General features: G+C 43.2%; 1 protein-coding gene across 1 annotated transcript; it reads left to right on the top strand.

Annotated features, from left to right (window-relative positions):
- On the top strand, positions 1–27,904 carry minar2 (membrane integral NOTCH2 associated receptor 2). The gene is made up of 3 exons (XM_026273002.1): positions 1–147; positions 1,297–1,527; positions 27,716–27,904. The coding sequence occupies exons 1-3, from the start codon at positions 1–3 to the stop codon at positions 27,902–27,904; spliced, it is 567 nt and encodes a 188-aa protein (XP_026128787.1).

The following is a 27,904-nucleotide window of genomic DNA, read 5'->3' as shown; positions in this document are numbered from 1 at the left end:
ATGGACATAGCTGTCCTGCCAAACAACAATCATCCAGAGAAATTCCTTCAGCTGGATGTGGGAATGTTGCCGGCTACACATGGGATGTTCCAGATTGGTGCCGTATTGTCTGGACAAAGACAGTGGCAGAACAAGATGTACTTGCAGGTAAACTCTGTTATTACAGACTCGAGCTGCTGCAGAAACCCTCAGAATGAAGGTGGATGAGAGAGTGTTCCTAGACAGACATCTTCCCTGTTGTAAACCTTCATGCAGCTTCTTTTCGTGGAAAACTTTTCCTTGATCAAAAGAGAAAATGGTTTACAGCTTTGTACTGGAGCAGAATTTATAGTCTTTGGGATTCATTGTTTATTTAACAATTTTTAATTTTTAAATATTTTTTTTCCCCCACAACTTTTTAAATTTGTCAAGGAGTACCTTGATTATTACTAAGAAAGTTGACATTCTTTTGACTTTAGGTGCTGTTTTAAATATTGTCTTCATTCGGCTGATATCAGGGCTGTGTAATTAACTGGTTACACTTTAGAATACTGTTTCTTACTTACTGCATAACTAATAAGGAATTATTGAAGAACTAACAGGTAATTTTTCATTAACACATTAACTCACTAATGTTAATTACTAAGGAAGATGTGTTAACTAATCAGTATGTAACACAATGTTATGATTGTGCTGTGTAACAGTTAGTTAATCAATAACTAATGTATTCTGTCACACCTGAACTACTATTAATTATCTACTAGTTAAGGTTCCAGAAATGTAACTATGAAATAACTACTAATGAACAATTATACGCAAATAGTCGCTATAATAATATGTAAAGTACAGATACCCCAATAAAATATTGCATAATATTAAAATAATAAAAAAAATAGGTCTATTCATTTTCAAAATGACTTGAGTAAAAGGACAAGTAAAAAGTACTAATACAGTAACAGCTTTGGAATTTTTAGGAACTGGATCACGGTTCCAAAGAAGGGAATCAGATTGAATTGTGGGGTGCCTAAAGATTTCAAATTCTTTTGAGTTTAAAGTTGTACACATTATTAATGCACATTATGGATTTGAATGCACTCAATAATATGGTTTACAAAGGGCCACTTCCTGCAGAGTTTAGCTCTAACCTGATCTGACCTGATCCTGAAGTTTCTAGCAACCCAGAATACCTTCATTAGCTGTCCCAAGTGTGATTAATTAGTGTTAAAGCTAGGGGCTATGATAAATTTGTTTCACACTTGATAGAGAATTAACCTTTTACTGAAATACTCTCTTCATGAATCTGTCTTTGTTGTGTAGGGAAGGGAGAAAGAAATGGAAGGAAAGCTATCAGCAGACAGTGATGTGTTTGAAGACAGAGAGCTGGAGAAACACATCACTCCTCAAACCCTGAAACCAAAGATCAAGCAGAACCCTCTCTTCTCTCACATCAACATCACTGACATAGAGGAGAACAAGTCCAAGCCATCCTGGACCATTCAGGACTATGACAGACACACTGCACATGGTCAGCTGGCTGACTACATGAAGGTATTGCATTAGCCCAAAGCGGGCAAGGACAAACACACAATGGATATTGCAATTTGAATATCATCAGATTGTTACAATTTTGTAACAATCGGCTTCATTGGTCAAATTACATGGGTTTAGAATTGGGTCAGATTAAACTGTGTAAGGGTAAAATGAGTGTTCTAAAAAGATGAGACAACGACAAAAGAAGAACTAAAATTGTATTTACACCATTCACAAGGAACTTAAAACAACACAATAAAACTAGAATAACTGAGGCTATTAAAAGCATGGAGTCCATCTGAATTACATAAAACAGTCCTTAAGAAATCCAGCGTGCTGTGAATTCCAATGTAAAAGTTTCCACCGGTGTATATACAATCCAAATATATTGATAATCCAATAAAAGTGAGATGCTGGAATGGTCCTTAAAAACCGCTACAAGAAGTGATGGGCACAAACACATGACAATGTATTGTGAAATAAAATATAAAGATAAAATATATATATATATATATATATATATATATATAAAATAGATATATAAAATATATCTATAAAAAAATCTGTTGAAAACATGTATAAAAATTATTTTTTTTTCAAATCCATGTAATATTGGAATTTTACTACACTTATTGTGAATGCAAAAAAAAAAAAAAAATTACAACTGCTTAGAAAAAATATGTCACAAACACTGATTCTTTATTTAAAGACAGTAACTGTGTTATTGATACAATGATGACCATCAAATCTGGAGGCTGGAGGCGACAGCCCATGACGTCACTACCAGTGTAACTATAGTATAAATAGGCCCTGGGAGAACATATCATCCTCTTCTTTGTCTACATTGACTTTCTTGTTTGAAGCATACAGCGTGTTTCTCGCCAAAGGCTTTGATCTGATACCTGCAGTTCACACGGCTCGCGTGTTGTGGGTGTGTGTAGTGAAGAGCAAGCTGATTCAGCTCTTGAGTTGGAGTTGGATGCGCTCTGCTGCACTCATTATGATGCATTTGCGGGACTACTGAGGGGGATGAGAGTATTTTACCATTACCCGAGTTTGTAGACAGCATTTGCATGAGTGCATTCACCCTTTTATGAAATAGCAATTCATTCGTGGCAGCATTTTCCCTCACGCTTTATTTCTGTGGTAATCTAGCAGTTGGACGGTGCGTGTTTGAATGCTGCACTTTACATTGTGGTGAGAACATGGAAAGGATCTGATGGGAAATTTCTTCCTAACAGTAATTTATTTTTGTTTATATAGGAAATGTATAGTGTGGGTCTGTCTGCAGTTGTTTGACAAATGGATTATATCGCATGTGTCTCAAATAAACGCATATAAAAAATAAAATAAATTGTAATCCTGTATCCACAGATTCCAGCATACTAGTTAAGCCAGTGTCAAGGGGGGGTGTGCGAATGGTTATGAAAAGATGCCACCTGTTGAAGAGAAGCTGTCCTCCTATCTCTCCATGGGGGAGGCATCTTCTCTCAAATTGTAACCCTTTTAGGATACATTTCACCTTTCAAACTTTTCAATACCTCTTTCAAGAAGGTGGTTAAGAGGTTCATGGAGGCAGAGGCTTACTCAGCGGCCTTCAAATCCTTTGTTCCATGAAGGTCCAGGTCTGAGCCCATACAAACCAAGGGGTTCTGGCCCGTCTCGATCTGAGCATCATAAACGGGCACAGAAGGCTAGTGCCATGGTTCATGCTCCTCCCCCACATACAGGTAGGGGGGGAAAGGAATTGCGGATCAAAGGGTGTTAGGCAAGATAAGAGATGTGATCAAGAAAAGGTGTCAGCCCTCTCATCCGGATTAGAGAGATACATGAGGATCTACTAATTTCTCTTCAGAGGGTTTAACATCTGCCTTATCTTCCCCTTCCTAATTCCCCTGTAACCACCATCTCTCTACCTGATTGAGGTTAGGTAGGAACTTCCTGCATTAGTTTCCTATTTTTGGCCTATGATGTTAGGCTGATGTTCCATGGCTTCATAGAACACATACTCGATACTGCTGGTAAGTGACCCGGAGGGTGATTTATTAACAGACACACAGCTGATCACATGCTAAGGTGACAGGTGCAGGCTTCCACTGTGTGCTCTTGGGGTACGGAGCTGTGGTGAATATCGTCCTCTTGGGGTGCCGCCTGAGTCTGTGATTGAGCAAACAATCTGGTAGGTTAGTGTGTTCTGGAGCTGCGGAGGAACTCGCCTTTCAAGGCTCTTCTGCTGGCTTTTGTAGCTAGCAGAAATGAGCTCCAGTTGCGCCACTCATCATGCACAGGTGTTGTTTCCGGGGCGATGCTGGTTTGGAACCGGGATACTTGTTGTGACGATCGTGTACCCAGAGAGACACAGGGAGAGCGAGTGATCCAATTGCCGATGTCTTTATTCAGGGATAATCCAAATCGTGGTCAAAAACAAGCAAAGGTCAAAACCAAAAAGACAGTCCAAAATAAACAAACAAGGAAAGGGACAGGAAAGGGAACTCGGAAAAAATGAGAGGACTCGGAGGACGAGCAGACTAGGAAGAATCTCGGGGAATGAGAATGCTGGATACATGAAGGGTAAGGACTCCATCCAAACAACAGGAAAAGACTGGTATTTGTAGGGAGGCTAATGACAATAAAGTGACTGCACCTGGTGCAATTAACAGGAGTGCAATTACTGTGATGACAGGACAAGACTAGAGGAATTCTAGTGCCTACGGTGAAGTGCCTAAGGGGAAGTGAGCCCACTAGTGGACACCCAGGGAAACAGAGACTAGACAGCGTGACATTACCCCCTCCTCCACAGAGCAGCTGCCAGATGCTCAACCTGAACCCAAGGGAAGACCAAAAACACAAAGAGACCAGGAGGGAGGTGGAGCGGCAGAGGACCAGGGGGAGGGACCACCACATCCGTGCGGTTATAGCAGGCGTCTCCCAGGGCGGAGCACAAGATCACCACATCCATGCGGCTGAACCAGATGCCCCCCAGGGTGGAGCAGAAAACCACCACATCCGTACGGTCAGAACAGACGCCCCCCAGGGCGGAGCAGAAGACCACCACATCCGTGTGGTCGAATGGACAGGAGGACAAGTCTGGTTGGGCAAGTCTGAAAAAAAAAAACCATGAACAAGTTACGGGTAGCCTCCGTGGCCACAACAGGATCAATCGGGTGCTCAGAGAGTTCGACTGAGACGTGACGAGACTCTGGAAGTTCTGCAGAGCCGAGGGGAGACTCTAGTAGTTCAGCAGAGACATGGAGAGGTTCCGATAGAAATGATGAGACGCTGGTACTCCCATGGTGTTTCTACTGGGTTCCAGAAGATCAATGCTGACTTGACTCTGCTCATGAAGATTATTGGTGACTTGCATTTGTTCATGAAAATCATTGGTGACTTGTATTTGTTCATGAAAATCAATGGTGACTTGCCTTTGTTCATGGAGATCAATGGTGACTTGACTTTGTTCATGGAGATCACTGGTCACTTGCCTCTGTTCATGGCGATCAATGGTGACTTGCCTTTGTTCATTAAGATCACTGGTGACTTGCCTTTGTTCATGAAGATCACTGGTGACTTGAATTCTCCCATGAAGAACCCCGGTGACTTGACTCGGTCCTTGAAGATCACCGGTGACTTGACTCTGTCCCTGAAGATCACCGGTGATTTGACTCTGTCCTTGAAGATCACCAGTGACTTGACTCTGTCTTTGAAAATCTCCAGTGACTTGACTCTGTCCGTGAAGATCACCAGTGACTAGTGTTGTCTCTGGAAGGTCAAAGGTGACTAGCCCTGACTCTGGAGGGTCCACGAGCACCTGATTCGACTCTGAAGGGTCCACGAGCATCTGACTCGACTTTGGAGGGTCAACCGGAACCTGACTCAACTCTGGAAAGTCAACGGGCGCCTAACTCGACTCTGGAAGGTCAACAGGAACTAGCCCTGACTCTGGAAGGTCAACGGTGACTAACCCTGACTCTGGAAGGTCAACGGTGACTAACCCTGACTCTGGAATGTCGACGGTGACTAGCCCTAACTCTGGAGGGTCCACGGGCACCTGGAGGATTAACCGGAACCTGACTCAACTCTGGAAAGTCAACGGACACCTGACTCGGCTCTGGAAAGTCAACAGGAATCTGACTTGATTCTGGACGATCAACTGGAACGTGACTCGACTCAGGATGGTCAACTGGAACCTGACTCGACTCTGGACAGTCAACTGGAACCTGACTCAATTTCGGAGGGTCAACTGGAACCTGACTCGACTCTGGAGGGTCAACCAGAACCTGACTCAACTCTGGAGGGTCAACGGGAACCTGACTCAACTCAGGAAAGCCCACTGTAGCTGCCATCCTCTGCAGTGGCTCTGGGCTGGCGGCCACCTTGTGCAATGGCGCTGGGTTGGTGGCCATCTTGTACTGTGGTGCTGGCTCAGCAGACGTGTCTCTGGATCAGCAGACATGACGTGAACACTCCTGGGAATCTCTAGGATTTTTGACAGCATGGAGAAATAATCCAAAAATGTCTCAACGGCCATCTTGGGCGTTGGCGCTGAGCTGGCGGCCATCTTGCATCGTGGTGCTGGGCTGATGACCACTTTGTGCTGTGGCGCTGTGCTGGCGTCCATCTTGCCTCGTGGCGCCGGGCTGACGGCCATCTTGTGCAGTGTCGTTGGACCTGTGGCCATCATGGGCAGTGGTGCTGGGCCGGCGGCCATTCTGCGCAGTGGCTCTGGGCTGGTGGCTATCTTGTGCTGTGGTGCTGGGCTGGCATCCATCTTGCCTCATGTCGCTGGGCTGGTGGCCATCTTGTGCTGTGGTGTTGGGCTGGCTTCCATCTTGCCTCGTGGCGCTGGGTTGGCGGCCATCCTGTGCAATGGCGCTGGGTCGGCGGCTATTCTGCGCAGTGGCACTGAGCTGGCGGCCATCTTGTGCAGCGGCGCTGGCTCAGCAGACTTGCGCCTCCTTTACCCTCTCGGTCCACAATGGTGAGAAGGCGGCTCCCATTCGTTCATAGTGGAGAATGATGCCGGACCTCCTCACGACCACTCATTCCTGAGCGACCTCCCCTGGTCCCACAAAACACGACCAGGCGGGTACCCTCGAAACCATTTCTCTCCCACCCTGTGACTGGGGAGGAAATATGAACAGACATACCGCTGGATCTCAGTGATGGAGTCCTTTTGTGATGATCGTGTACCCAGAGAGACACAGGGAGAGCAAGAGATCCAATTGCAGATGTCTTTATTCAGGGATAATCCAAATCGTGGTCAAAAACAAGCAAAGGTCAAAACCAAAAAGAAAGTCCAAAATAAACAAACAAGGAAAGGGACAGGAAAGGGAACTCGGAAAAACGAGAGCACTCGGAGGACGAGCAGACTAGGAAGAATCTCTGGGAACGAGAATGCTGGATACATGAAGGGTAAGGACTCCATCCAAACAACAGGAAAAGACTGGTATTTATAGGGAGGCTAATGACAATTAAGTGACTGCACCTGGTGCAATTAACAGGAGTGCAATTACTGTGATGACAGGACAAGACCAGAGGAATTCTAGTGCCTACGGTGAAGTGCCTAAGGGGAAGTGAGCCCACTAGTGGACACCCAGGGAAACAGAGACTAGACAGCATGACACTTGTCTTCTGGCAGGTAGGGCAGCTTCGGCAGAACTGTTTCACTTCAGCCTCCAGGCCTGGCCAGTGACAATGGTCCCGAATGCACTGGTGAGTGGTAACCATGATTTTTGATCGGGTCGAGGCTTCACCATGGTGGGATGGGCTATGACCGCCGGTCTGCTGACTGGTCGTGGTGCACCTTCGAGCGGACGCAGCTCCATCACGCTGGTCTTTCCACTGCTTTGCGAGCATTCGCCACTCCCGCCAGCTCAACTGCTTTGACCAGGGTAACAAGGTCCTGAGGGTTCTTCATACTGACCGTGCGTCTCAGCGGGCAGGGCAGTGCTCATAACCAATCCACTGTGACCTTTTCTGCCACTTGATCCGTGGTGGGCGACCCGACAAGGAGCCACAGGTGGGCCAGTCGGGCGAGTTGGGCAGCCTGCGTCCTCAATGACTTCCATTGATCGTAGGCCCATTGGTTGAATTGTTGAGCAGCACACAAGGGGAACAGCCCCATCCGGATGAGAATCTCTGCCTTCAGCTCTGTACGTTGTTTTTCCAAATTCAGTCCTTGATTCAAATTTCTCATAAGCTTAATTGATTTGGTCTAAAGAGAGAATAATTCATTATTATTTTAATTTGAAAACTACCATATAAAATAGCTACCAAAATACATTTTGGTAAATACAGTTTGGTTAAAACTATTGAATAAAAGTAGTGACTGAATGTTGACAAAAATGCAATGACTTTTCCTTGACTAAAACTAGACTAAAACTATGCCTGCCAAAATTAACACTGTTCAGAAACAAGGATTTGCGAAAGAGGAATCAGTTCTGTTTAAGCACATTGTCTGAAACGCTGCTCTAAGCGAGTGCTTTGAATGAGTGCGCACAAGCTCAGAATGTGCACGAATGGTTTAAAACGTTTAAATCAGCAAGATTTAGAAACAAGTCCGAACGATCAACTATGATCCGTTTCACCCCTTTAAGCGAGTGAACAACGCAAATCAAGTTAGGAATTTTACATTACTATTCAAGATAGCACACCGGGCAGGACGGTGATATAATTTGGAGCCAGACTGGAAAACACAATAGCCCCGGGACGTCGGGCTAGCGATTTTGCAAAACCTGCACCTCAGATCTATCCAGTTTGTGAACCATTGGTTTCCACACTTGTTTTGTTAAATAAAATAAATTATTATTTCAAAAGATTGACTCAAAGTAATTATTTGCACGTATTCAACTGTCTGTCATTAATCAATCAATCACCTTTATTTATATAGTGCTTTAAACAAAATACATTGCGTCAAAGCACTGAACAACATTCATTTGGAAAACAGTGTCTCAATAATGCAAAATGATAGTTAAGGCAGTTCATCATTGAATTCAGTGATGTCATCTCTGTTCAGTTAAATAGTGTCTGTGCATTTATTTGCAATCAAGTCAATGATATCGCTATAGATGAAGTGACCCCAACTAAGCAAGCCAGAGGCGACAGCGGCAAGGAACCGAAACTCCATCGGTGACATAATGGAGAAAAAAACCTTGGGAGAAACCAGGCTCAGTTGCGGGGCCAGTTCTCCTCTGTCCAGACGAAACCAGTAGTTAATTTCCAGGCTGCAGCAAAGTCAGATTGTGCAGAAGAATCATCTGTTTCCTGTGGTCTTGTCCTGGTTGTCCTCTGAGACAAGGTCTTTACAGGGGATCTGTATCTGGGGCTCTAGTTGTCCTGGTCTCTTTCTGGGCAGTAGAGGTCTTTTCTAGGTGCTGATCCACCATCTGGTCTGGATACGTACTGGATCCGGGCGACTGCAGTGACCCTCTGATCTGATCTGAGTGTGTCTGCCTCCCGAACAATGTTAGGTAGGTTATTTCAGAGTTTAGGTGCCAAATAGGAAAAGGATCTGCCGCCCGCAGTTGATTTTGATATTCTAGGTATTATCAAATTGCCTGAGTTTTGAGAACGTAGCGGACGTAGAGGAGTATAATGTAAAAGGAGCTCATTAAAATACTGAGGTGCTAAACCATTCAGGGCTTTATAAGTAATAAGTAATATTTTAAAATCTATACGATGTTTGATAGGGAGCCAGTGCAGTGTGGACAGGACCGGGCTAATATTGTCATACTTCCTGGTTCTAGTAAGAACTCTTGCTGCTGCATTTTGGACCAGCTGTAGTTTGTTTACTAAGCGTGCAGAACAACCACCTAATAAAGCATTACAATAGTCTAACCTTGAAGTCATAAATGCATGGATTAACATTTCTGCATTTGACATTGAGAACATAGGCCGTAATTTAGATATATTTTTGAGATGGAAAAATGCAGTTTTACAAATGCTAGAAACGTGGCTTTCTAAGGAAAAATTGCGATCAAGTAGCACACCTAGGTTCCTAACTGATGACGAAGAATTGACAGAGCAACCATCAAGTCTTAGACAGTGTTCTAGGTTATTACAAGCAGAGTTTTTAGGCCCTATAATTAACACCTCTGTTTTTTCTGAATTTAGCAGTAAGAAATTACTCATCTTCCAATTTTTTATATCGACTCTGCATTCCATTAGTTTTTCAAATTGGTGTGTTTCACCGGGCTGCGAGGAAATATGGAGCTGAGTATCATCAGCATAACAGTGAAAGCTAACACCATGTTTCCTGATGATATCTCCCAAGGGTAACATATAAAGCGTGAAGAGTAGCGGCCCTAGTACTGAGCCTTGAGGTACTCCATACTGCACTTGTGATCGATATGATACATCTTCATTCACTGCTACGAACTGATGGCGGTCATATAAGTACGATTTAAACCATGCTAATGCACTTTACACTTTAGTCTGCTACAAGAAACAACAACATTAAAATCATGAACTCAAATGTCATGTAAAAAAAAAAAAAAAAAAAAAAAAAAACAATGACTGTAACAGTGCATAAATCAGACCTTTCTGTAATGCTAACGCTAATGAACTTAAACTTATTTTTTGTACACAGTGCCGCGAACTGTCAATCACTCCTGTACAGGTGTATCACTGTCCTCCTTGCAGCTGCAGCATCTTGCACTCTCTTCATCAGGCTTTAAAACAAAAAGGGGATAAAAACGTTGTATTGTCTTTGTGCATATAGATTAATTAGATAAATGAATATCTAAATTCGTGCCTAGCCGCCTACAGTATTTTTTTAGAACTTAGAAAAAAGATGCTGCAGCCAATGAGAAGCCGGCGGGGGCTGGTTGCAGGACGACTCAACCTCTGCAGACAGTTTTTAATGTTTATCAGACAATAACTACTAAAGATTTTGCTTAAGAATAATTTTCGGGACAATTAGGGTCACCCTGCCCTGAAAGAGCTACTGCATTGCTTCATTAGCTTGCGTCTGACCTGCAGCGATTTCATTCAGGTTTGGTGGGGTGTCAGCCAGCGAGTCATCTTATTCTGACCGTGTTGTATTAGTACTCAGAGTCTGAAGCCAGGGAAGCATATTAAGTGTTGTTCACTGTATTTGAATTTTTACCGAGCCGACTGTGCACGTTTCACAAATCCTTTCTGGCCACGTTGAGTTGTTACTGACTGCGGCAAAAGCGACGCATGCGCTTTTCACTTGTAAAACTCAAAGGTGTGTGGGTAATGTAGTCTCTGCTCTTGGTGGGACGAATTAGGAAGCTTGAGTTTGTGGATATGCTCAGCTCTGCAGTTTTTAGGGCATGTCTATAGCTGGACATACTGTTTGTCCCTGCAATTCTAAAAACCTCCAAGTTATTTTTTCTCCATTTGCACTCCAGACTACGATTTTCTTTCTTGAGAGAGTGAGTATTATGTTACTGTTAAACCATACATTTTTTCTCTAATACTGTAAATTGTTTCTCTAACTTTTTTCAATTTGATGGGGGAAACAGCTTCTAATGTATTACAGAAGACAGTGCCCATGTTGCCAGTCATTTCGTATAGTTCATGTGTATTTATAGATACACAGAGCAGTTGAGATAAATCAAGCAGGTTATTTGCGAATCTGTCTTTGGTGGTTGTTTCTCGCGGTGCAAGCCCCGCATTCGCCGAGGCGGAGTGGTGGTTGTGCTCTGGGGTTTCGCTTTCTGATCCGCTGGAAGGAATGTAGACAGGCAAGTCCCTATCTTCTTCCTTAACCACCAGATCTGGTGCTCGCTCTTGGGGGTTTGGAAGCCCACGTTCGCGGTACTTTCTCCCCGGTGAGAGGGCACGATGTTCTTTCTCTAAGGAGATTGATGTGGAAGGTGTCGATGAGCTCGCCAGTTGCACAAGCATCAGCTGCACAAGCACCAGTTACAAAAGCACATTATGCCTAATATTATAATGAGCAGCATTAATGAGGAGTGGAGCTTGCACAGTCGGCTCTCAGGGGGCTGATTGTGCTTTTCTCGCTTCCTTTTCTCGATCTTGCGGTTGCAGTCGTGCTGCTACTGAGACATGGCGGCGACCGTGATTGTGGGAATCACACACGATCTGGCGGACGGGTTGGAGAGGGCTCGTCCTATCTCCACCCATGTTCACTGGATCTAGAGCTCGTTCTCGAGGCTTGGAAGCCCGCGCTGCAGAGCTTGCTGCAGCATTCATCTTTCTCTGAGGAGATGGATGTTGTTTGTGTGCCGAGGCAATGCTTGTATTACATTATTTCATTTTGATGTGAGTTTTTCTACACCAGAGATCAGCCTGGTGTAAATGTGAAAACTACTGCCAAATGTGAAAACTACTGCCAAATGTCTCTCAGTGGGTCCTGCACACTGTAGTGAGAGGCCACAGAATCCAGTTCTGTTGGGCCGCAAGCAGGCTCTGGTAATGGAAAAGAAGTAGACTCTCTCTGAGGACGAAGCCCATTGAGGTGGTCCCTCCCTCCTGGGGATGCAGAGTCCGGGTCCTACAGCCGGTACTTCACTGTTCTGAGGAAAGATGAGGTGTTTTGTCCTTTTTTAGACCTGCGCTTTTTTAACTGCTCAGTCAGGGGACTGAAGTTCAGCACGCTTGCACAGGCCAAGTCCAAGGACTGGTGTGTCACGATCTATCAAAAAGATGCACTTATCTCCACCCTTCTTCATCGAAAGTTCCTGAGGTTTGCGTTTGGGGGCAAAAGCCTACCAATACAGATCTTCCTCTGGCCTTGCACTCTCACTCCACACTTTCATGACTCAACCACATTGACAATTGTTTGATATTAGCTCAATCAGAGCAGATGTACTTTGGCCTGGTACTTGGTGTGTTTCCACCGCAGGAACCAGGAACTAAATAAAGTTCCTGTTAAAAAAAAAATGCCCCTCAGAAAGTCCCTGCTGGTGAGGTGGTACTTTTTCAAAGTTTTGGAACTTTCGGGGGCGGGACTTGGGTGCTAAACATCCTGATTGGTTGAGTTCAGACAGCATTGGTTGAGTTCAACCACTATTTATTAGGATCATTTTCAAAATATTACTGTTATTGTGTCATGAAATGTACTTGTAAAAGTATTTCAGACGGGAATGTAGTTTAAAACTCAAATCTGTGATTTATTTATAAAGACAGCACCTATTTAAAAATGTGTTTCGCCGATCTCGGAGACAGTGAGTGATCAGCGAGAGCTCAGTCCTCATGTATCCACCAAGAGCAGCCTCACCTCGGCTAGACCTTCTGATATGTGTTGCTGGCTTTGATGTCTCTTTCATTGGTTAAACAAAAATATAATTTGTTTTGGGTAAATCTAACAGGTAGTCTTTGGTCTGCATTCAATTTATCTATATGTTAAACTGAAAATGAAAAAGGCAAATTTATATATTTTGTTTCATTGTAATGTCTGTATATATACACATATCCTTGAACTAAGTACATTTCTGCAGCTCTTATTATGTTTAAATGAAAACGAAAGGAGGCAGTGGTATTTAATGTCCTATTTCGTTTTATTGTAAATATACAGCGAGGAAATTTGCAATAGCCAAGGTGAGATGACTGAAGTTATCAAGTACGCTGCTGATTGCAGAATTACCGGATTTGCATCGTCGCAGACATCAAACTCCCAAGACGAATGCACAAAGTCTGAACTGCAGAGGATGCATGTCCAAAATCAGCTACTTTGTATTGAGAAATGCGCGCAGACCTACGTCACCAGACTATTTGCCTAATCCTCCCGGTACTTTACACCGTGGTGGAAACACAGAAAGCAACAGGTGTGGGGGAAAAAAAGTTCCTGGGGAAAAAAGTTCCTGGTACAAATGTTCCGGGTACTTTCTGTGGAAATGTGGCATAAGCTTTTTTCAGTTCCTTATAAACATCCAAATGGCTACAGTCTAATATCACTGTAATCAGCACAAACTGGGCCATAATAATATGTGAGCAGCGTACATGTTTGTGTTTTTGAGAAAAAAATGTTAATGCTTGGTTAGTGAAAACTAAAAATGTTAATTACTTGAATAAGGCCATAAAACACATACAGAACATTGATTCCCGGACTTTTGAGAACTGGAGCTTGTAGCCTAGAATTTTATTTTCTAAATGGTCTGAAAATCATCTTGTTTACTCACTCACAGAAAAAAATATATTGATTTGAATTTTCTATGACACTTTTTGTCAAAAGTCATATGCGAGTAGGTGTCAACTATCATGAATATCATTGTGATTTACACATAAGACAAAAGGCCTGCATAATGAACTGCATAATAAGCCGTTCAGTCAGGTTTGTGACTGAGAGGGAAGAGTTAAAAGACAGAATGTGAGGACAAAATCCATGTATATATTTTCATGTATGTAGTTTATTTAGAATATATTTAATTATCCCACAAAATAATTTAATATTCACTTGTGAGTGCAGTTAAACAGTTTATAAGAAACAATTAAAGCTGACTTTTAAAGCTGAATTTTTTGCATCATTGCTCCAGTCAGACATTGATCTTCTAAAAACAAAAAAACAAAACAAACAAACAACAACAACAACAACATAAAAACGTAATTTTTATTTTTATCATTATTATTATTAGTAGTAGTAGTAGTAGTATTAATGTGGAAAAGAGCTGAGAAGTTTTTTTTTTTTTTTTGATAAATTGAAAAATCAGAATTGTCTGTTACATTTGTTACAGTTACATTTATTTTTTACATTTATATTATTTACATCAAGCTTTTGTATGGTATAGTGTATGTTGTTATTAAAACTTCATAATGTTTCACTTGATTATTTAGTCAGGAATTATAGTTTGGAAAAAGTCTAACCAGTCAAATGTTTACACATTATGTGAAACCTAAGAAAAGTATATCAATAAATAAAAACAGACTTACTCATGTTTATGATCTCTGCTGAATAAAGCGCTTCATTCTTTTTTTTTTTAAAGGAAAACTCAAATCCTGAGGTGATCCTCATAACATCTTATTGGGGTGAATTATGTATTATTTCTCTCATCCGAAGCAAATAGTAAAATAAAAAACTTGAAGAACAGTCTCGCTGCTTCGTTCTCTGTTGTATAGGTGTATTCAAGCCGCACGCTTCAATGAAACAGTATAATCTCAAAAGCACGTTCATCGTGTGGGCGTGGTCGCATTAGATATAATGAAGGGAGACGTGAATGACTGGACATCGCGTTGTTTTCATATGGATTACTTTATCACAGAATATTTGTTTTTGGTAGCACTTGTTTAGTTGAAAAGTAGACATGTCAATGTCTTATGTCTCTTCGTTGAGTATTCACTGAGTTGCAGTTCATTTTAATGACATGTTTGTAAATGAAAATCACCGCAGACAAACGCTGCAGACAGCACACCTTGTTTGTTATCTTTATTTTATAAATGCACAAAGTTTGTATACAAAAAAGTAGACCCTTTACAGATCCGATTGATGTATTGCTCTTATCTGTAAGATCAAAACTGAAAGGGTAATTTAAGTTCTTTTAGGGGTTATCAGGAAAAAATATCTCATAATGCGTATATGCGTGAATTGACTCCAGAGGGTTAAGCTATTTTATACAATAATTTGAACGTACAGGGGGCAGTTTGTATATTATCCAAATTTAAGTGTCTAAGCCGAATTAAGGGGGAAGCATCACCCCAGGTTAGGCAATCGAGGATATGCAACAAGCGTGTTGCTTAAAATGCTTATAACAAATATTTGAAGAGGGAAGCATACCTAGCAGCGGCACGAGGGGGAAGCATACAACCTGAAGAAATACTTAACGGAACAGAAGTAGTAGCATTCAGTAAAAAAGGTACGATGCACCAATACACAACAACAAATTTGAGGAGAGGAGAAAGTCTTTAAAAAGTCTCTAAAATGTCTTTAAGTCGAGTTTGAACATAACTTTCGTATTCTTAAGAAGACCATCTTTCTGTCACGCTGTCTCGTCTCTGTTTCCCTGAGTCTCCACTAGTGGTCTCACTTCCCCATAGGCACCTCACCGTAGGCACTACAATTACCACAAAGCCTTGTCCCTTCATCACAGTAATTGCACTCCTGTTAATTGCACTCAGGTGTCTTCACTTGTTAGTTATTATCCTCCCTATATTAACCAGTCCTTTCCTGTTTGTCTTCATGGAGTCCTTTACTTTCCGTCACCAAGTTTCCCCGCACTCCTAGTCTTCGAGTTCCTGTTCCTGTTTGTTTGTTTGTTTGTTTGTTTATTTCGTTTTTTGACTGATGTTTGATTACGACCCCGGCTTGTTTTGACTCTGATTTTGGATAACCCTATTAAACTCACACTGCACTTGGATCTTCCATCTCCTGTGTTCCCGTATGTGACAGAAGGACTCCATCATGTAGAGATCCGGCGGTGTGGGACTTCATACCCGTTCCCCAACCAGTATGATTGAACAAAGGGCAAGATATATGAAATTGACCACTCTCCGCCAAAAGGGGATTGAGGTGGGTGCTATAGCACAAATTTTCTGGACCCTAGCAGATGGTTTTGGATAAAATGATGCGGCCCTAAAGAATATGTTCAACACCGGGCTGGATGAACCGCTTCCTAGACTTGAAATGGAGCAAGTTGGACGCCTATAATTTCTGGGAGTTTGTTTTTTATTTACAACATCGGTCGCCTTGGAATACCCCAGCCACACCTGTCTCTCCCGGTGGGATGGCCGATTCTAGACCGGGGTCTACAGACAGGAGGACCGCCAGCCCAGCGCCACTGCACAAGATAGCCGCCAGCCCAGCGTCATTGCCCAAAATGGCCGCTGGCCCAGCGCCACAGCCCAAGATGACCGCCGGTCCAGAGTCATGGCACAAGATGACTGCTTATCCAGCGCCTCTGCACAGGGCTAGTCACCGTTGACCTTCCAGAGTCAGGGCTAGTCACTGTTGACCTTCCAGAGTCAGGGCTAGTCACCATTGACCTTCCAGAGTCATGGCTAGTCACCGTTGACCTTCCAGAGTCAGAGCTAGTCACCGTTGACACTCCAGAGTCAAGTCAAGTCACTGTTGACACTCCAGAGTCAGGGCAAGTTACCGTTAACACTCCGGAGTCAAGTCAAGTCATCGGTGATCTTCATGGACAAAGGCAAGTCACCAATGATCTTCATGGGCAGAGTCCAGTCACCAGTGTTCTTCATGGGCAAAGTCTAAACACCATGGAATTACCAGAGTCCCTAGACATCTCTGTGGAACTACCAGAGCCTCTCCACGTCTCCCCTGAACTACCAGAGCCTCCCCACACCTCTGCTGAACTACCAGAGCCTCTCCACGTCTCAGCCGAACTCTCTGAGCGCTCGACTGATCCTGTCGTGGCCACGGAGGCCACCCTTAACTTGTTCATGTTCTCTGTTTCAGACTTGCCTAACCATGTCATCGATCCCACTGTGGTGGTCTTCTGCGCCGCCCTGGTGGGCTTCCGTGTCAACTGCACGGATGCCCTGGGGACTGAACGTCATGTCCTTCCTGGACTTATGTTTTGTTGTTGTTTTGTTGTTGATTTTTGTTTTTGCTCCTCTTCTCTCTGTTTCCATCTATGGACCTGGCCCTCCGTCCCTCCCCCTGATCCTCCGCCAGTCCACCTCCCTCCTGGGTTCCTTGTCTTTGTCTTTCTCTCTGTTTCCATCTATGGACCTGGCCCTCTGTCCCTCCGCCTGATCTTCCACCGGTCCACCTCCCTCCTGGGTTCCTTGTCTTTGTTTCCCCATTTTATCTGGCCCTCCATCCTTCCCACTGGTCCTCTGCCGCTCCACCTCCCTCCTGGTTTCTGTGTTCCTTGGTCTCTTCTTGGTTTCGGGTGGAGCATCTAGTAGCTGCTCCGTGGAGGAGGGGGTAATGTCACGCTGTCTTTTTTTCTGTTTTGGATTGATGTTTGGTTACGACCCCAGCTTGTTTTGACTCTGATTTTGGATATCCCTATTAAACTCACACTGCACTTGGATCTTCCGTCTCCTGTGTTCCTGTAGGTGACACTTTCAATCACTTTAAATGTGGGAATCATTGTGACAGAGGCAGCTGATGTAGCTGCTCCGATGAGAAAGGAGCACAGGTCAGAATTTAGATAATTTTTTTAGATGGAAAAACACAGTTTTACAAATACTAAAAATGTGTCTTTGTAAGGAGAGATTGCCATTAAATAGCACACCTAGGTTCCTAACTTATGATGAAAAATTGACAGAGCAGCTATCGAGTCTTAGACATTGTTATAGGTTATTACATGCAGAGTTTTTAGGTCCTATAATTAAGACATCTGTTTTTTGCAATTAAAGGACAGGTCAATATTCAAGTCAAGTCAAGTCACCTTTATTTATATAGCGCTTTAAACAAAATACATTGCGTCAAAGCAACTGAACAACATTCATTAGGAAAACAGTGTGTCAATAATGCAAAATGATAGTTAAAGGCAGTTCATCATTGAATTCAGTGATGTCATCTCTGTTCAGTTAAATAGTGTCTGTGCATCTATTTGCAATCAAGTCAACGATATCGCTTTAGATGAAGTGACCCCAACTAAGCAAGCCAGAGGCGACAGCGGCAAGGAACCGAAACTCCATCGGTGACAGAATGGAGAAAAAAACCTTGGGAGAAACCAGGCTCAGTCGGGGGGCCAGTTCTCCTCTGACCAGACGAAACCAGTAGTTCAATTCCAGGCTGCAGCAAAGTCAGATTGTGCAGAAGAATCATCTGTTTCCTGTGGTCTTGTCCTGGTGGTCCTCTGAGACATGGTCTTTACAGGGGATCTGTATCTGGGGCTCTAGTTGTCCTGGTCTCCGCTGTCTTTCAGGGCAGTAGAGGTCCTTTCTAGGTGCTGATCCACCATCTGGTCTGGATACGTAATGGAATCCGGGTGACTGCAGTGACCCTCTGATCTGGATACAGACTGGATCTGGTGGCTACGGTGACCTCAGAATAAGAGAGAAACAGACAAATATTAGCGTAGATGCCATTCTTCTAATGATGTAGCAAGTACATAGGGTGTTATGGGAAGTGTTTCCGGTTCCGGTTTACCTAATTAATGCTTTGACGGATTTGGATATTAAAAGCATATTAGTATGTTATGTGTAAGCAAGGTTAAAGAGATGGGTCTTTAATCTAGATTTAAACTGCAAGAGTGTGTCTGCCTCCCGAACAATGTTAGGTAGGTTATTCCAGAGTTTAGGCACCAAATAGGAAAATGATCTGCTGCCCGCAGTTGATTTTGATATTCTAGGTATTATCAAATTGCCTGAGTTTTGTGAACGTAGCGGACGTAGAGGATTAAAATGTAAAAGGAGCTTATTCAAATACTGAGGTGTTAAACCATTCAGGGCTTTATAAGTAATAAGCAATATTTTAAAATCTATATGATGTTTGATAGGGAGCCAGTGCAGTGTTGACAGGACCGGGCTAATATGGTCATAGTTCCTGGTTCTAGTAAGAACTTGTAATGGAAACAGGTCAATTTAGCTCAAAGGGAATCATTTAAGATTTTAAAGGGAATTTGAACAGAATCACTGTTTCACGGCTGGTCACTGAGATGCCCTGAGATTCAGTGAACGAGCCGTTTAACATCAAATCTGCGCTGGATATTAATATCCAAACTATAGTGAAACACTATCAATTAGCACAGTAACAAGATCGGCAGTTTAAGACATTAACTTGTAAGCACAAAACACAAGAAACTTCTCTTTTCAATATGAATAAGGCTTTATTAGATAAATCTAAGACATATAAACTAATCTAACACATAAATGCACGCACTCACACATTCATAGAAGTTGCAGGAATCCCAAGTTTACAGCAATACGTTAAATTGCATAGACATGAACAACCATCAATCACGTAATTAGCCCTCGCATTGAGTTCCTCAGTGAGGTTAAAATTATATTAGATACACCAGTAAAGGTCACAGTCTGGAGGTAAAGTTACTTGCGTCTCCTGTGAAAAAGGAATCCTTTAATGGTGAATAGTTTAACCATTTCATTTCTGTGTGTGTGGTTGTGTGTTTGCCTATTCTCTGTTTTAAATGTGCTCTACTGTCCATACATCCATACATCCAGCCATACATCCAGCTTGGCCTAGACCTTAAAACCATAACACTTTTTAAGCCCTGATAATGCTTGAACCCCAGTAATCGCTGCTTGCAGCTATATTTATTATTAATATTATTATTATTCCCTAAAACTGAACAGGCAGACCAAACCGTAAGGCCTAGAGAGCTGAACCTTGGTCAAAAGGTAGTAGTCTGGCTCACTACTCAGGTACAAAGACCCAGCCCAATCGGCCTATGGGGGGCACTAGAGTGATCAAAAATGCGTTTTTGCTAATAAATCCTAAACCGTTTGTCGGAGAATCAAAAATGTTACATTTCTGGAATCCTTGGGTAAAGCAAAATAAAAAAGTCACTCTAAATTTGGGGCTAGGGGGCCTTTTTTCATAAATTTGACACATGTTGGTCGTTTTTAAAAGGGGCGTGGCCAAATTTACCCATAAGCCTATAAAACCTAAACGAAAACTCAACTTTCAAAATTTGGCATAATACAGATTTATTATTTTGCACTCCTGACATAAATTACTAAATTACTGTTACTGCAGCAATGTTTTAACAACATTGTTTATTAAGTGCTCAAATATCGAAACTAGAGTCTTTAATCTTTCTACTGATTGCACAGTTTGTCAAGAGATTTATTTAACAAATTATTTAACAAAGCTGTGAAAGTGAAACAGCAATAATCTGGGGCCGTCAACGATCCTTGACCGAAAAGGTGTTAAGTGATAACCAAATAGAGAAAACCGTATGCGCTTTCTGCCATCTCTATCTGCGTGAACATGTTGCGCTCGGGCTGAAATGCAAAGCTCTAAAAGCAGGTTCAGTTTAGCTTTGCTGTGTCCGAAACTGATACTTTATATTCACATTAAGCTACATATAATACATATAAGACTGAATCCATAAAGGGCTAATAATGACATTAAGACGTTAATATTATCGTGCATTGGTTTATATTTAATTATTAATTATTGTTACGGCAAAAAAATATTTACTTGAATATGAACAGTAGTAGAGCACATTTATTTTAGGTTACAGTATGGGATCTGCATTAAAAATAAATCTTCACAAGTCTACAACTGAGACAGATGCCATTATATATAACCTGTAAATTGATTAAAGTGATCTAATGCCATGTCACTCCAAATCATTAATCATTAGTTGTTCTTGATCAAGAATAAATAGATGCATGACTCTCATAAACTTGTTTAAATAAATCTTTTTTTGTATTAAATAATAAACAGATACAAAGCAGGTTAAGTTAGATATTATTGTACAAATAATTATAAAATGTTATAGACTGTGAATAAGATTGCTGTTTCACATTTTGCATGTGCATTACGAAGTTAATTATTTTTAAAATGCAATTAAAGAAAATAAAACCAAACAAGATTTGTAATTAAGAAAAAATATCTGAACAAATAAGAATAAAGGTTGTGCGTCGCAGTCAGCATCATGTGAGCCAAGCAAATCTTGCATTTTGATATTTTAAGGAATAGTATTCACTCCTGCATTTCAATATTTTACTTAAATTGTATAAAAGCAAGTCAAGGTGGCTCTCTTTAAAATCACTGAAGTTGTCAAATAATGAAGATCTTTTTTTATCGTGTGCACTTTGTTGATTATAATGAGAGAACTTGAGTTTAAATGTGAGGATGTTTTATTAATCCAACCATTCTTTCCAGTTTCAGTGATGTAGCTAAATCATGGCCACATTTAATAAAATGTTTATTAAATGTTTATTTGTTTATTAACAAATAAAGTAACACCACTGGTGACTTTTACTCTGACATCAATACACACTATCGCAAAACACTTCCGGGTTGCTCCTTCTGGTTCAGGCACACGTCAGCAGTCCTGTTTCTCCTGGCATTATATACTCTCTCCACGCCAATTACTGAAACAAGAGACAGGTTTTGATCTTTTCCGTCCAAACCACTCACTCATTGTTCATCTCCTGATTCTCTATAACTTTTAATATTTTTGAGCATTATAAAATCTGGTTGATCAAAAGTAAAGCCCAAAGGGTCTTCTTTCATCAAACTTCTTTCAGAAACTGTTACAATTTTAAGTTAGGTAGAGCACCTTTAGCTGTGAGTCCCATAATGGGGGGTGCTGGCTAACAGGTCAAATTCAATGACAACCAAGCGGATAGCAGCAGACGGTGACATTTGATCAATTTAGCCTTCTCAAATGATCACTACTTGTCACGGTTCATGAATTCACTCTCTCTCTCTCGTCTATCGTGTTGTTATGTGTGTGTCTATGGGCGTGGTCACTGATCAGCGATGATCAGCAGCGCCAGCTGGTTTCAATTGTTTGTGGCCTATATAAGTTCAGTAACTGGTGTTTCATGTTGTCAGATCGTTGTTTCTCCCTGGTGTGCTCCCGTACCTGTTTCCTGTGTCCTAGTTCCTGCCTGAGTCTTCCTGTGTCGTCATTGTCTTGGATCTTCACGCTACTCTGGATTATTCGTTCACCTTCACGAGGATTGCGCACTCACCGGGATTCGAGGGATCATCACCGAAGCAGCCCCATCATCGTTGCCCACCAAGGTCCCTGTGTCACCGTGCCATCTGCCTTGTGTCCGCCCCTGTGTTGCCCTGTATTTACTGTGACTTCCTGACTTTTGAGCTTGGTTAATAAACACGCCTTGCGATTACATCCTGTCTCTTCGTTACGTAACAGAACGATCTGACCACATTATGGATGTAGCAGGCGCTTCCACATGGAACGAGTTTGCAGCCCGAAGTATCGCAAGGATGGACACTCAGGAGGAGAACATGTCTATCACAGGGAGGGCGGTCCAAGCGCTTGTGACGCAGGTGTCCGGAAGGGCGGCTCTCTGGGGAACGGCTGTGTGGGAGAACCAAGACCCATGCTGCGCCTCCTTCCAGGCACTCTCCGAGGAGATGAGGAAGGTTTTCGATCGGGTGGCGGTGGGTAGGGAGGTGGCCAGACTACTCGCTGATCTCCGCCAAGGTCACGGTTCGGTGTCGGAATATTCCATCCAGTTCCGCACCCTGGCTGCAGAGTGCCGATGGAACGAGGAGGCGCAGTGGGACAGATTCCTGCATGGGTTGGCTGACTGTATCCAGAGGGAGATATACATGCTGGACCTTCCCACTAGTCTCGATGGACTTATCGAATTAGCACTTCGAGTGGATGCTCGCCTTAGCAAGATGGGCCGTTTCCAACAAGACCTTCCAGTTCGCGGTATGGAGACCAGACGTCCTGAAGTCCTGGATACGGTCAGTTCCTCTCACGACCCGGAGCCCATGCAGGTGGGGAGAGCTCGGCTTTCCCGGGAGGAGAGGGAACGGCGAAGGTCCCAAAGACTTTGCTTGTACTGCGGGGGGGGGGGCACTTCGTTCACTCGTGCCCGTTAAAAGACCAAGCCCGATAGTAACAATGAGGCTACTATCGGGTGGGATCTCCACCGGGAAGACCTCATCCTCACCATCATCAGCTACTCTCCTTCCGGTAAGACTAAGGTGGGCAACCAACACTCATGACAACCGGGCTTTACTGGATTCAGGGGCGGAAGGTAATTTTATTGATCACGTTCCTATCACCCCCCTCACACACCAGATTTCTGTCAGTGCTCTCAATGGACAACAACTTCCTAACATTACTCATACCACTGAACCCATCACCCTCATCACGTCTGGTAACCACACTGAGACTATAACATTCCTCCTCATGCATTCACCCCTGGCACCCATTGTTCTAGGACATCCTTGGTTCACACGTCATAATCCCAGAGTTGATTGGGGGCACAGTTCCATCTCCATGTGGAGTAACGATTGTCATAAGTCTTGTCTAGTGTCTGCGTGTTCGTCTGTACCTGTGTCTGTGTTCCAGGAGGAGATGGTGAATTTGTCTAACGTGCCTAGGGAGTACCAGGACCTTAGAGAAGTGTTCAGTAAGTCTCGTGCTGCTTCTCTTCCTCCTCATCGTCCCTATGACTGTGCCATAGATTTAGTTCCAGGTGAGTCTCCGCCTAAGGGCAAGTTATATTAACTTTCTGTTCTATGGAGAAATATTCTGATTCTCTAGCATCCAAATTCATTAGACCTTCCTCATCTCCAGCGGGGGCGGGGTTCTTTTTTGTGGGGAAGAAGGATGGGTCTCTGCGACTGTGCATTGATTATCGAGGGTTGAACAACATCACGGTAAAGAATACTTACCCGTTACTGTTGATGTCTTCTGCTTTCGAACGGTTGCAGGGAGCATCCATCTTCACAAAATTGGATTTACGTAACGCTTATCATTTGGTTCGCATAAGGAAGGGAGATGAATGCAAGACCGCATTTAATACCCACAGAGGGCACTTTGAATACTTGGTCATGCCCTTGGGGCTTTCAAACTCGCCCCCGGTCTTCCAAGCACTCGTCAATGACGTGCTGAGAGATATGGTTGATCAATTCATATATGTTTACCTGGATGACATATTGATCTTTTCCTCTTCTCTCCAGGAACACGTTCAGCACGTCAGACAAGTGCTTCAGAGGTTGCTAGAGAATGGGCTTTTTGTCAAGGCGGAGAAATGCGTTTTTCATGCACAGTCTGTCCCCTTTTTGGGGTACATCGTCTCGTCTGAGGGAGTGCGTATGGATCCTGACAAGGTTAAGGCTGTGATAGATTGGCCAAGTCCAGATTCCCGTAAGGCCCTACAGAGGTTTCTGGGATTCGCCAATTTTTATCGACATTTTATTCGTAACTTCAGCCAACTAGTCGCTCCTCTGACCGCCTTGACCTCCCCCAGAACGACGTTCAGGTGGTCTGATACAGCAGAGGCTGTATTTGCCAAACTTAAGAGTCGCTTCGTTTCGGCTCCCATCCTTGTTGCCTCTGTTCTCCCACAGACGATAAGATTCACCCTTGCGCGTTCTTTTCTCATCGTTTATCTCCTGCCGTACGCAATTAGGACATTGGTAACAGAGAGTTGTTGGCAGTCAAGTTAGCACTGGAGGAATGGGGGCACTGGCTAGATGGGTCAGGGGTACCTTTTATCGTTTGGACCAATCATAAGAACTTAGAATATATTAGAACTGCTAAAAGACTCAATTCTAGGCAGGCTCGGTGGGCACTTTTTTTCGGCCGTTTTGACTTCTCTCTTTCGTACCGCCCGGGTTCCAAAAACATCAAACCCGATTCTTTATCTCGCATTTTTGACCATTCCGAACGCCCGTCCACTCCCGAGTGTATTTTACCCGAGACATTAGTGATCTCCACTCTCAGATGGGAGGTCGAATCGAAGGTCATGAAGGCCTTAGAAGGGGTAACGCCTCCGCCCGATTGCCCACCGAACCGGTTATTTGTGCCTGAGGAGTATCGGTTTGAAGTCATTCAGTGGGGTCATTGCTCCAATATAGTCTGTCATCCAGGAGTTAATCGTACCAATTTTTTGGTTAAGCAACGATTCTGGTGGCCGTTAATGGCTCGTGATATCCGTAGTTTTGTTTTGGCTTGCTCTGTTTGTGCCACTGGTAAGACGTCCAACCGACCCCCTGATGGGTTACTACAACCGCTGTCAGTCCCTTCGAGACCCTGGTCCCACATCGCTCTAGATTTTGTTACCGCCCTCCCGCCCTCCCAGGGCAAGACTGTCGTTTTGATGGTCGTGGACCGGTTCTCGAAGGCGGCTCATTTTATTGCCTTGCCCAAATTACCGTCAGCCAAGGAGACACCGGTTACTGTCATAGATCACATCTTTCGTTTACATGGCCTCCCGATGGACGTGGTCTCCGACAGGGGTCCCCAATTTGTGTCCAAATTTTGGCAAGAGTTCTGTAGATTATTAGGGGTGACGGTTAGTCTCTCTTCGGGGTTTCATCCCCTCCGCTCACGCCTTCGTCCAGAGGTGTCACCACACTTGGACTAGAGCCCGTGAGACTCTTCTCCAAGTGGGGGCGCGCGCCAAGGCCAAGGCCGATCGCCACCGGTCTAAGCCTCCCGTATACGTCATTGGTCAAAAAGTGTGGCTTTCTACTAAGAACATTCCTCTCCGCTCTGTCTCTAATAAGCTTGCTCCCAAATTTATTGGCCCGTTTCCTGTCACCAAGATCATTAGTCCGGGGGCAGTCCGCCTCAAACTTCCTCCCACGTACAGGAGAATTCACCCTGCCTTCCATGTCTCTAAGATCAAGCCCGTGTTATGGGCACCTATTAATCCGCCTGTCCCGGTTCCTCCCCCGCCGCGTCTCGTAGATGGGGAACCCACTTATTTGGTTAACCGTATTCTGGACTCGAGAAGGAGGGGATGCGGATTTCAGTACCTGGTGGACTGGGAGGGTTACGGTCCTGAGGAGAGAAGTTTGGTTCCTGCTAGAGACATTCTGGATCACTCTCTGATCGATGATTACAATCGTCAGGTAAGACCGTCAGGGAACGCCAGGAGGCGTTCGTAGGGGAGGGGGCACTGTCACGGTTCATGAATTCACTCTCTCTCTCTCTCTCGTCTATCGTGTTATGTGTGTGTCTATGGGCGTGGTCACTGATCATCGATGATCAGCAGCGCCAGCTGGTTTCAATTGTTTGTGGCCTATATAAGTTCAGTAACTGGTGTTTCATGTTGTCAGATCGTTGTTTCTCCCTGGTGTGCTCCCGTACCTGTTTCCGGTGTCCTAGTTCCTGCCTGAGTCTTCCTGTGTCGTCGTCGTCTTGGATCTTCACGCTTCTCTGGATTATTCGTTCACCTTCACGAGGATTGCGCACTCTCCGGGATTCGAGGGATCATCACCGAAGCAGCACTATCATCGTTGCCCACCAAGGTCCCTGTGTCACCGTGCCATCTGCCTTGTGTCCGCCCCTGTGTTGCCCTGTATTTACTGTGACTTCCTGACTTTTGAGCTTGGTTAATAAACACGCCTTGCGATTACATCCTGTCTCAGTGTTACGTAACACTACTTGCTTAAAATAAAATATATAAATATCAAACATTTAAAGCATATCACAATGTTAAAGTAGCAGAACGTTTTACTACAATGCAGACGTATGTTTCTCTTCTGCAATATCTTGGACAACTAGTAAAATGACAGGATCTAGGTCCTCACTCCTGATTCCAGTACTTATTTATATTTGGGTTTAGTTTTCCAATCTTCAATAAACACAAAGAATAGTGGGAAATAAAGAACACATATAAACTCTTGTCTCACTTTACTGGAATACACTGATGAGAAATTATATATATAAGTATATATACAGTTTCATTTAACAAATGTTTTTGTCTCTGTGCCCTCTGCTATGATAGTAAAATCAACCAAACATCAAGGTAGCAGTTCCCGCAATATGTTCAAATGATATTCAGTTTAACTGACAGAATGTATTACATTTTACTTCAGATTCTCTTTCTCAAGTCAATCAATATACCTGAGTGAGAGTCACAAAAGTCGCAACTCAATATTCACATATTTACCTCACTATGGAACTGGGCTGGTATTGGAGTGTCCAGATATGGCAGGGCAATCAAATCAACCAACAGCAACCTGTTCAAAAATAACAAGTCTTTTCCTTTTAAACACAAGAAAAGCAATTTAAAGGAATCAGTGAACACATCGTCCACATGAATGTTGCAGTACAGTCTTTCCAGCAAACACGGCAATATAGATTAATTCCAATGAAAGGCTCTGTTTTCAGTTATGGAAGTCCATGCAGATGTCCATCCCAAAAAAAGAAAAGAAAAAGACAAATATGCAAATTTTGAGACAAAAACACAGCAAAGCATAAAAAAGAACTCAAAATGCTTAAAATGCTTATCATGAAAAACTTTTTAGACAAAAAACTAAACAAAAAACAATCAAATCTGATCCAACTAATCAAGGTCTGCAGGATCACTAGACACTTAAAAGCAGGTGTGATTTGGAGCTTAACTCTGCAGAGCTGTGGCCCTCCAGGAATTGAGTTAAGGCCACATTCAGCCCAATATCGTGTTCTATGTGGGTTCTAAGACTTTTTGGAGATGCTCTGACCCATTCATTCAGCTATCCCTCACAACCTTCTGCTTGCCCAATTTGTTTCATTACAACACATGAAATTCAAAAACTTACTTTTCCTTTGCTGCCTAATATGGCCCACTGCAATGGCAGGTGTTAATGTCCCCTTTCAGTCGTTTTTAGTGTTTTTGCTGATCAGTGAATGAAATTGTGGCTTTTCATTTAAGAGATGTCTGTCCAAGCTGATTTTGTGTCTTTCAGGAGGACCCAAAAGAGCTGAGCTTCTGGCTGGAAGATCTCTACACCCCTGGTTATGATTCACTGCTCAAGAAGAAAGCAGCTGAAATAAAGAGAAACAAAATTTGTAAAATGCTTGCAGCCATCATTCTGTTAGTTTGCGTGGTTGTGATTATTATTACAGTGCCAATATTGGTAACACAGTCAAGAGACTGA

The sequence above is a fragment of the Carassius auratus genome, chromosome 10 (assembly GCF_003368295.1).
Source record: "Carassius auratus strain Wakin chromosome 10, ASM336829v1, whole genome shotgun sequence".
Lineage (NCBI taxonomy): Eukaryota > Metazoa > Chordata > Actinopteri > Cypriniformes > Cyprinidae > Carassius > Carassius auratus.
Note: the sequence above shows the minus strand (reverse complement) of the source record. Positions and strands in the feature narration are given on the sequence as shown.